This window comes from Vigna umbellata, chromosome 7, assembly GCF_029865625.1.
Source record: "Vigna umbellata cultivar VRB3 chromosome 7, Vumbellata_1.0, whole genome shotgun sequence".
In the NCBI taxonomy this organism is placed as follows: domain Eukaryota; kingdom Viridiplantae; phylum Streptophyta; class Magnoliopsida; order Fabales; family Fabaceae; genus Vigna; species Vigna umbellata.
The window spans coordinates 27,384,766-27,396,849 of record NC_142171.1 but is presented as its reverse complement, the minus strand read 5'-3'; the positions used below and the strand labels follow the sequence as shown (position 1 = coordinate 27,396,849).

The window sequence follows — 12,084 nt, the reverse complement described above, 5'->3', positions numbered from 1 at the left end:
GATAATGTTCTTTATGTCCCTAGGTCCCCTTTAACTTATTATCCATTAGTCGTCTAACATGTTCTCTTGATTGTGTTATTTTTTTTACGAAAAATTTATTTGTTTAAAGGACCGGAGTTTGGAGAGAGATAATTGGCATCGGATATGAGTCTCATGACCTTTATCATCTCCACCCTCCTACACATGTTGGCACATTTATGGAGCCTCCATCTCTTCATCATGCTCGTTTAGGTCATCCCAGTCTTGTCAAATTTCAATAGCTTGTTCCTAGTTTGTCCAATTTATCTATTTTTTTGAGTTATGTCAATTAGGAAAACATAGTTGTAGTTTCTTTCCTCGTAGTGTTTCACAACCTGATACGTCATTGTTGTCACTTCTACAAAGCAATCAAATATACCAACAAGTACATTGGATAGTTTATAGTATAACAATTGTTGTATCCATAAGGATTTGGCAAAAAAACACAATGTTCTAACTAATTTGACCATGAATGAAACAATAAAATAATTTCTTAGAGTATAAAACAAAAATGATCTTGTGAAACAGAGAATTTTGATAGAAAAATGTGTTCTAAAACAGTTTGGAATTGAAAATGATTGACTTCTAGGTAGTAAAAATGTTGTGAAGCTCAACTACGTCACTTTGTCCCTCTCTTGTAAAGGTTAGGTCATTAATTATGAAGATGTAATTAATCATCTGTTGAGAGCTTTCTTTGAATGTAACTTTAGGTCCATTCTTGGCACATACAGTCTAACATCATGAAACTTCAGTAAGATTCCTCATTGATTGCTTGAATAGATCACCTACATTAAGATCAGGACTCTATAACTAGCTAAAGTCTTAGATATATTCCTACTATCTAAAAGCATAACGAGAATTGATTGGACCACGACTTGGAACCAATTCTCACTCAATCTCAAGCCAATTCACAAACATGCCATTAAAAGCATAATTTCATAAATAAAACAATACCAATTACAAGAGAGTTACAAAGGATTACATCTCACTTCAACACTTAGGAGATTTAGCTCCTCATAATAAATAAAAAGAATTTAATACAAAAAGAAGACATCATCTCCTAACCCTCTAATAATGTTCTTAAAGTACAAAAGAAGTGTTTGAGAAACTCTTTAAAGTCTCTCTCTAAAATTTGTCTAGAAGTCTCTTTAAAATAAAGGAGCAACTCTATTTTTATAAATTTTTCAAGGTGTGGCTTCAACGTTGATGTTGTACCTACAACCATAGAGGTTTCCTTTTAAGGTAGGTTTCCTCTATGGCTCAAGCCTCATGCTTTTGTGTTGTAGATCTTGAAATAACTTCTCTAAGAAGGAATTTTCGTGACTCAATCTCAAGTCTAGTGCTTAGGTTTCCTTTCAAAGTGGGTTCGCCAAAGTCAATTTTGTCCAAAATTGCTTAAAACTCCTCTATTTTCTTGATTTTTGTCCTTTGACTTTCCATGGTTATCAAAATCTACAAAAACACGTTAAGTTGGAGTGATTTTTACAAATATTTAACATAATAAAAAACAATTTAAGTGTCAAATTAATACCAAAATTAACTTATATTAAACACTTATGAGTCACCTTTTGCATTAGTTTACTTTAACATTTGGAGGCATAGTCATGTCGAATCTAATTTAGGTTTTGAGTATTTTACTACTTTTATTTATAATTATTTTAGATCACTAGGTTGTTTTTAATAAAAAATCATTCAAAGTTATGTTTTATATTTTAATCCCTCATTGAGCACTATCACACATAGCTAAGGGGAGGAGCTTATGTCCAATGTCGGTGACTACTTGAACAAGGGAGCCCAACGCTAGGTGGCACCTAGTGTAAGTGGCCCTAGAAGCTACAATTGCTCTTTGACTTAGTGGCATTTGGTGTGGATAAAGTGGCGCCCAACACATGTTTTGTTGTTTTTTTATGCTTAGGCTTTTCTTCCCTACTTCCTTGAATTGTAAACTTGTTTGGCTTGAAATAAAAGCTTCTCGTTCAAAATTTAGACAAAAAATTATAAGGGTTAGAGGTATTATTATATTAGAGTAACCCAAAATCTACTATTTGTAAAAACACGATAAAAAATGAAGACTAAATAAGTTAAAAGCTAAAGAAAAATTGATATGTTAATTTAAAGTACTACAATAATGGTTAAAATAAACATTAACTAATTTAAATAAATAAAATATTAAAAATAAATAAGGTTAATATTTGCTAAGCTAACACTAACCTTATTTAGTTTAGTTTTTTTTAAGTTAACATCTGCTTAATTAACACCACCTTAAATAAATGAAATATTAAAACTAAATAAGGTTAGTATATACTAAATCGATACTAACCTTATTTATTTTTAATATTTATTTTAATTTTCTAATAGTTAATGTTTGCTTAGCTAAAATTAACTTAAATAAAAATAAATATTAAAAATAAATATTAAAAATAAATCTTAAAAATAAATCAAGTTATTATCTTTCAATTCAAAATTAATCTCAAGCGAACAAAATCTTAATGATTCCTCTTTAATCCAAATCTGGTTATATATCGTATTAGATTCAAAAAGTATATCATTAAAACTTTGTTTGTTTGGGGTTGATACGGTTCATAGTCATTGACGCAGATGAATTTTCTATTACATTTATGTTTGTTTTGAAGAATTTTGAAGCGAAGAAAGGAGAGGATTTGTGTGTTTCATCATTTATTCCATCTTCGCTATCCACCTCAGATTCGAGGATAATTCTCGTGAAAAGTCACTTTTATTTTTGTTAAAAAGTATTACTTTTAATTCATAAGTCAAATATAGTTATGATTTTTAATTTTTTTTGATTCGTATTAAATTCACAATCCATTCGTATTATATTCTAAAAAAATATTATTTGAACAAAAAACTTTCAATCACATAAAATAAATAAACATTGTATATAATTTTATATTATTATCACCATTAAGAGTAATTAAAATATTTTTTTAATCTATCATATTAATCAAATCTTACACAAATTTTAATTTCATTTTTAAATTCCCTTTCCATCACTTTTAAATATCTTAAAAAAAACAACATAATTCATTCTCAGATCAAGAGTGTTTTATATAGCAAGATCAATTTTATTTATCACGTTTAGGAAACAATTGCTCAACCAGCATGGCTATGTTCCATAGTATCATTTTCTTCATTTCTCCTTTGACTAAATAAACAAGTTTTCATGGTTTGTTATGAATTCAGCACTGATAATTTCAGATTTAAGTAGAAACATAGCATGAGAATATGGACACAAATACTATTCAGCCATACAATAAAAACAAAGCATTAGCCATGAAATTTAGTAACTAAGATTTCTTCAGATTTTAACGGCCAATACCAAACTTTACTGATCACACACTACTTAGACAAGGAAAAAAACATAGTCAAACATAATTTATGAAAGTGCATATAAAACATTTAAAACTACAGAGAAGCTTAGTTTGATGGGAAGGCAGAACTGAGGAAGTCCGCATCCTCACAGTGCAAGTTGTTGGACTCCATCAGAAATTCAATTTCCCCACTGTTGAATTTCAGAAGAAAAGCCAATCTGATGAGCTTAGCAAGCTCAGGAACATGATCATGATTCTCTTGCAAAACACCCTCTGATATGGCTTCTGAAAAATATGTAGCATATTTTAGCAGACTTGCATCTTCACTTTGCCAGTTATTTTGGGTGAAAAACTTGGAGCTTTGTCTTTGCCAACGTACCATTCTGTTTGCCTTTTTGATAATTTTGTCCCCTGATGATAATGGCAAAGTGTAACTTGCAGTGACTGCACCGTTTGTCTCAAAGAAACTCAAGTTGAGCAGATCTTGAACAGCTTCATGTCTCTTGCTTGGTTCCATTTTAAGACTAGAAGAAGAAAGGAAACCCAGAATAAGCTTAGCCAACACCTTCACATTACAAATATGACCACGATCAACTTGTTTAAGTTCAACACCGTTGATCAAGGATGACTCTTCCATGCTAATAGATTCGGAGACATTTCGAGCACCAATTTTTCTGTATATGTTAAACAACTCACACCTGGTCAATGGTGCCAAGTTCTGAGGATACCAGACAAAGACTTTCTCCTGCTCAAAAAGCTTCTTCATATGGAGGTTATCAGGAATGAAAACATCATTCTTGTTTAACAAAAATATTTCATTGTTGCCAGATGTTGCAGGTAGTTTCAAAAAGCAATTAGCAAGTTTCTTCTCAGATCTTGTGGACAAATGTTTCAACATAAACCCCCAGAACTTAGAACATTGGTCAGGTGACAACTCTTCCCCTGAACTCTCCCAATCATTCCAAATATTGATGTAATCATCAAGGGAGGGCATGCTGCGGATTTCCAAGGCAAAGGAGAAAAATGGAAGAATATCCTCATCATAGTCATCATCCAATACATAAAACTTTGAACCAAAAAGATCATCCTGGTCATGTATGACGCATTGTTCAGAACTGACCCACACTTTACTTTCTGGAATCCAAATTTTTCTGGCAGCTTTATCTTCAATTTTCCACTTGTGCTCGCTCAAGTACCTATACACATGCACAAAGTTGTAATAATCAGACAGAATGAATCATAGATACCATCATAGGCTTAAAATTTTGAAAAGAATATATAAAAAGAGGAATAATCTACTTGAGAGAAAAAGGATGATGTACCTGTATGTTTTCACAATGGTGTCATAATCAGTGAGATGGTTAAGGTGATTAGAAATCAAAGGGCACCCTTTCTCAACGTCAATGGTTACTCCAATTGCATTGAGTTCTTTCTTGTATGACGCAATTTCAGGTCCATAGAAATTCTCATCAATGAAAGGCCCGTCTGTTGGCTTGAGGTACCTATTCCACTTGGAGTGAAACAACAAACAGTTATCTGGAGATCTATAACCAGCATGTGTTTTCAACCAATTTCCAGACAATGTCTTTTTGAAATCATCTTCAATTTCGAAAACACCCACATGCATTTGTACGCGGATGCATTCCAGCAAGGAAAAAACACTTTCAGGAGTAATGGTGGAGCAATCTGAAGGAAAATTCAAACATTTAAACACAAACTTCACCCCGTCTTTTACTTCGGTAACAACACCAATGCTCTTCAGCTCTTTCTTGTATTCATGTATTCCCTCACCATAGCATTTCTCACTGTCATCAATGAAAGGGAGACAAGAAGCTATTGAAGAGATAGCTTTCCACTCTGGACCATATAAAATGCATGCTCTTGGAGACCTATAACCACCAACCCTGGTTTGCAACCATTTCTCAGTACGAATGATGTTAGAAAATTCAGGAGGAAATTTGTATTCAGTTCCCTTCAGCACCCTACAACATGAAAGAAATGACTTAACATGATGTTGGTTAAATGAAGCTTGTGATGCCTTCTGTTTGAAGAGATCAGCAAACTTTTTGATAGCCTCATCGAAGTGAATAACCACCCCTATGTGCTTTAGTTCCTCCTCGTAAGAGAAAATTTCCTCTCCATAGAATTGATGATCTATTATAGGAAGACCATCGAATACCTCCAAAATGCAGCCCCATAGAGGGTCACGCAAGAAACATTCAGAAGGAGTTTTGAAACCCATGATTGTCTTCAAGCACCTTGCTCCCTTGAGTGAATTTATGAGTTTACTAGAGCCACGGGAGAATTCTAAACATTCCAATAACAAAACAACAGCCTCAGCTGTCAAATTGGCCAGATCTGAGGATGATTTTAAATGGTCAATGACCACTTGATAGTTTTCATCAAATCCAACTATCACACCCAACAACTTCAACTCCTCTTTGAACTTATATATGTCCTTACCAAAAAAATCCTTATCAATGAAAGGGATAGAACTAACTTGAGATGCAACTAGCCAGTCTGAATCATACAATACAGATCCTATAGGACACCTTAGACCATGAGATGTCCGTAGCCAACTTCCCTCTCTGATGTAGTTGACAAACTGGTCTAAGGGAAGATAATTTTGTCTCAGATATTGGATGAATTCAAGCATCAAAAGAATATGATTTCTGCTTAAAGTGAAAGAAGTTGAACGCGACATTAGCTCTCTTCCAATGAATCCACACGCTTCCTCACAGCTGAACATCACCCCAATTGTTTTCAACTCTTCCTCGTACTCTGATATTTGATTCCCATAGAAGCCCTCATCAATCAGTGGAATATCAACAAGAACAGAACCCCTCTGCAAAATTCTTCCTAATGATGAGCCAATTAAAAATGACTTTGAAGGTGGTCTCCAATCACTGACTGTAACTTTAAGCCAGCTTCCTTCCTTTATGCATTTCAAGAACCTATCTGGCAGACTCCCACCCCTACGCTTCAGATTTCGAATCCAATCCAGAAGCAAAAGGGCATTTTTTTTGGTGAGTGGTGTTTCCACAGAGGAAAAACCAGCATTTGGGGGATATATATTAGGTATATCAGAAGCATCAGCATATTTTTTCAGGAATTCTATGAGCTTCCCACACCCTGTATGTTGGCCTGCACAATCCAATGGACGCAAGTACTCCTTTCCCAGCTCAACATAATCCTGATTTCTCCATGGATTAGATACAATCAACTCTGCCCATTTGCTCCCACTTGCAGGCACAAGAACCCCTTTTCTGCATCCAATCACATAACCATAATTGTCCACAAGTGGCATTGAACTACACAAACCTTGAACCTCACTACTTGATAAATATCTCTTCGAGAGAGAGTGGTATAAGAAATGGACATATTTAATGGCAAGCTTTGAGTCATTATTTATAGAACTACAAAGGACTAGTGCAAAAGTGTGCATATCAACAGTAGCGACACTAACTCGATTTTCTAGCCATTCCAACAATGTCTGCCTGCGTGGTGACTGAAAGATGGCTTGCTGTGTGACTTGCGGCATAAAGAATAGAGAGGTTTCGCAAGAAAATTCACTGTTCCAATCAATCATCCAAGAGCAAGGAGAAGACGGACTTGGATCCGCTAGAACTACTTGCTTGGCCCCAGGATGGCTGCTGCATTGACGAAGAGTAAAATGGGACAAATTATTATCAGAATTCACATACTTGATTAATGGAATCTCCGTCATATTGGAACCTGTGAATATTGACCAGTTTTTAGCAATAAACAGTAAAAGCTTCAGATAAAGAATTTCTGATGCTCCATCCACTAGATTAGAACTTTGGATGCACTTTGCATACCAATCAGTGCTGACTTGTTTTAACTCTAGAAAACTGAGAATGTGATCATACTCACTTCTATCAAATGAAGAACTCAATATTTTTCTGTTATTGTGAGATGACAGATTATGCAAGTATACTCTTTCTTCCCGAGCATCAGTCACAATGTCCCAGAATTCTGGCAGTAGCCTGCTAACTTCACACGGCCTATAGAAGTGCTTCTGCTCTTTGTATGTCTCAACAGGAACAATGTTTTCTCCAAGAATTTTTTCTTTGATTTTCTCCCTCACATGATTTAACTTTTCAAAAGGAGAACTATCAATGGGAAGGAACCTGAAGATGGGTGGCAAACTGGATATTGGAGCTTCATTTGATGCTCCTATGACAAGCGTTCTGAATGCATCCATAAAAGCTGATGGAACACATTCTAGTATCCCTTGATTCCACTTATTGTCCAAGAGAATTGTTTCCCTTGATGAAGCCAGAACAAAATCTGCTTGAATTATAAAGGGAAAATTTGTTACCATTTCTGTAGGAAGAAATGCATAGACTCCTGGTAAGCTCTTTCCCCTATGAAGCCTCTCCTGATTTGGGAAGGCTAATGTTACAGTCCACTCCTCAACATCCATTCTCCTTTCCACCACATTTTCCAACCTCACAGGAAACTTCTGCTTCCACATATAGTAGCTGCATTCCTTTTCAGAATTACCATTTTCCTCAGCAGAGAGATGCAGTGTGTATGATTCTGCATTCATGTTTTTCCTGGTGCAAAAGTTAATCTCGCTCGAAATTGACACAGCATTCACTGTATTCAGCTTGGGGTCCTCATTATCTTCCCTTACAGACAGGTGTCTGATTTTTGACAGGAACAACATCACTTCAGGATGAATACTAGAGAGCTGCTGCTTCACAGGATTTACCTTGTCTGGCTTTAGAGGTAAGATAAGTGTGGTAGTTGGCAGAGAACCAGCAGCACCACCATATATCTTCTTTATGTCATCAAGGGTTGGTTTTTCTTCAACCCATTCAGGAACTATATACCCAATGTCACAGTGTGGGCAAGGTTTCTCACTGAAACGTATCTGATATCCATTGCTATATATATAAGGATGAACAGTGAGCAGAAATACACTCTTGAAACCAATTCCTGCAATTTAACCAAAGGATATTTTCTGTCAAAAATTCGCATCTTTTTGTTTCACATGGTTACTTTAAAGCAGTGTTCTTCTGCACTTTATTAAAAGCCTTTTCTATTATATAAATCATCCTATTTGTATTAACATGGCTTTTCAAAAGATATACAACACTTTATTGAATAACATGTTTAAAATTCTGAGAACTATGCTATGCATAAAAAAACACAGAAAAAGTATAATCAGTTCAACAAACAACAGAAAAAGTATAAAAATCCATCGAGATTAAGTCCTAAAAGTGCATATGTTATTTTTCTAGCTAAATGTTATGTATGGATGATGTAAAATGCAATGCACAAAAGCTATGCATAAGAAACACAGTCCGGTTCGGTAAAGCATTGTGAAATTAAGCATTTGTTACATTTTCTTTGGCAATATCAGGTACAAACATTCTCTTCACAAAATCAAATTACTAGACAATGGATTGATCCAGGCTAGTTATATGCATGCATGTAAGTCCAATACAGTTGATCATTGAATTTAAATACCATTAAATTATATAATTAAGCAAGCACATTAATGCATTCCATTCTTGTAACAAAACCAGAATAGTATCTTGTTGAGACATGTTGGATTGATAGTGTACCTTTTTCACCAATGTAACCACTACTTCTGTTGCCTTTCTTTGTGGACTTTCCAACACTGCAGATAGATTCAATATTTTCAGGAGAGAAACCCTTTTCATTGTTGAATATTAGCAAAGTGGCTGGAGCTGAAGTAGCTGTTATATCCTTAGAAGTTATGATGAACTCAAGTGATGGCTTCACTCCTTCAGCATACTTGTTATCTTCAGCATTCTGTGAATATGACAAGAAATTTGTGATGGTTAATTAGTCACTGTAGTTGAATGATAATAATGCATCATTCCTGTTAACAGTAGTAGTAAAAGTTAGATATATATATATATATATATATATATATATATATATATATATATATATATATATATATATATATATACACACACACACACAAAGGCAAATAATTAAAAGAATAATCGGAGACATAATAATAATAGCACCAACCAAAGATAGAACAATAAAAAAAATGTATAATTATCACAAATGTGGAAGATTTAAGACACATGAAAAATGAAGGTATATAAGTAAAGGAAAAAATAACTTAAGTGAGTGAAGAATTTAAAGAACAAATAATGATAACATTAGAAGAAGAATTGTCTTACACAAAAGAAGAAGCAGTATTAAAACCTTAATGTGAAAAATCAGATCACGAAGAATGCACTTATAAAATAAATACTATAAAAGCATAAATTAGACTTAGAAATGGTAGATAAAATAGAATACGAATAATAAAAATATTAACTAAAAGAAAAGAATGATATTAAATAGTAAAGAAACTAGCCGAATTCAATGAAATACTAAATTTAAAAGATATGATTTTAATTACTTTAGGAATGGTTCTACTGGATATCAATCAAAGCTACAATTAGTCCTAAAGGAGTGAGATGTTATGATAATTTTAAAATTATAAGTAAAATGAATTATATATCTGATAATTTTAAATATGTTTTAAGTTTTTTAAAATTAGTTATTCTTTATTTAATGTATAAAATATAGTTAAATTTTGTTAAATTTTTTAATATGTGTATATAACTATGCTAGAGTGGACATTTTTTATTTACCACGTAGATTTCTAATTTTAAAAGAAAAACCCACTTTCAAATAAAAAGGAGACACCCACTTTCAAATAAAAAAGTTTACCTAAGTATCTCCGTTATACATGTAATAAAAAATTGAATAATATTTCTTGCATTAATATAAAGTTTAGAAAAATTATATCTATACATGTCTAGATGTAAAATTTCGATTACAAAATTTTACGATTCAAAAATATAAATTTTACAAGACCCATTTTCCAGTCCTACCTTTTGTTATGCTTGAAATTAAAACTTATTCTTTTTTATTAGTATCTTAGAGCATTGTTGATCACAGTGAAAGACCACAAGATTCGACCATTTTAAAATTCACAGACCAGATTTCTTGATTCGGTCCTGAGCAATTGGAATGAAAGAAAACGAAAAAGAAAATTATGAAGAATGGTGGTCCAATACCTTTCAACTTTTTGCTATTCATGACCTCCCTTTCTTTATAAAACAATATTGTCTTTTCTTTAATTTATTGTTTTTGTAGTTTGATGATTATTATTTTAAACAGTCTAATTCTCATGCAGCATAAATAATTTTTAAATGCAAATTAAGGAGAAAATACCATTCATTAAATTAACTTTTAAAGAAAATTATAATAAAAGTAATAGTTTACAATAGAATCATTACATAAAACTTTTTTTTATGTATACCTATTTGTGTTATTTCAAAAACTAAATAGTACATATATATTGAATTTATTTTTTTAAAGCATAAGTAAAAAGAGTTTGGCATATCATTTAACTTGAAACCAATATAATTTTTTTAAAAGCGATCATCACAAAAAAAAAACAATTGTATATAATAATAGTCTATATTAAAGGATGAACACGAACAGTCTATACACACATATAAGTGAGACTTCCATCAAATATATCCCAAAACATTAGGATAAAAGAAAATGATGTTTTCATCGAAATATATAACATGATTATATTGTGAAAAAAGCGAAAATGGATACTTACTTGAATTAGTTCCATGAGAAAATGAACATCTTTGGCATAAAGTTCAGTAGAGAGATTTTTTGTTGCTTGGTGTAAGTCCTCACGCAAAGGGTTTAGTTCCCCTCCAATGGAGAACTTGGTCCTTCGAATCTTCTGAATGTGTTCCTTTGGTGTGACCTCCATAAGGGTACCTCTGCCCTAATGTCTCACGAATGGAAGAATAGTGAGAGTGAGAGTCTGAGAATGTGAGAATGTGAAGGGAAGAAGAGCAGTATAGGTCTATTTAAAAGCTCATAATAAACAGCAATGACGAAAAGACTACTTCTTGGAGAAGTAAAGTAAAAAATCTGAGTTTTCATTAAATTTATTATCAATTATTATTGTACGGCTAAAGGCTTCTGAATTTCCTTTGGTTTCTTTGTACTTTCGACCAGACCAATCAGAAGATTGCAATATGTTCTCAGTTGCATAGGTACCTGTTTCTACTTTTATTTGTATTAATTATATATGTATATTGTAATACAATAAATCTAGATATTTGTAAGAAATCTTTAAAATAAATTTATAAGTCCTAATAAGATAATATTAAATGTTAGAAAATTAAATTAAATCTCACTCAAAAAATAAAATAATTACCATATTTTTTTAATATAAATTAAAAAATGTCATGAGTTAAATGTGTGTTTGTTTATTTTAAAGATGAATTTGAGAAATATTCAATAAATGAATCTGAAAATAAAATGTCTTTTATTCTTTTAAGATATTTTGTCAGGCCTCGAAAATGACGAACGTAGTGGAGTCCACGTGGTTGCAGGAGAGCGCGCCACCTCAGCAGTGCACATGGCAGCAGCAGAGTCTGACGCTCCACGGACGGACGCTAGCTGTCGCACGCCGAGCTGAGTCAGCAGCGTAGTGGGAGCGTGCTTTGGCAGAAGGGACGTCCGGCATGGGCAGCCTGAAGCGGTAGTGGAAACTGGTAGTGGAATACACGTGTCCGCCTGGGAGTGGACGTCCGTCCAGCATGGCAGTCAGAAACGTCAGTGGAAAACGTGCTGCCAGCGTGAGAACGTGCGTTCGGCGATGGTGGAAAACACGTGGCGACCTCAGAATGGAAGACCG

General features: G+C 33.3%; 1 protein-coding gene across 1 annotated transcript; it reads right to left on the bottom strand.

The window, feature by feature from the left end:
• Positions 1-3,285: 3,285 nt before the first annotated feature.
• Positions 3,286-11,230, bottom strand: LOC124843977 (ATP/DNA binding protein). Its single transcript, XM_047320825.2, has 4 exons — positions 10,987-11,230; positions 8,945-9,155; positions 4,670-8,312; positions 3,286-4,543 (listed from the first exon to the last, which is right to left on the bottom strand). The coding sequence occupies exons 1-4, from the start codon at positions 11,146-11,148 to the stop codon at positions 3,454-3,456; spliced, it is 5,106 nt and encodes a 1,701-aa protein (XP_047176781.1). The 5' UTR covers positions 11,149-11,230; the 3' UTR covers positions 3,286-3,453.
• Positions 11,231-12,084: the final 854 nt, after the last annotated feature.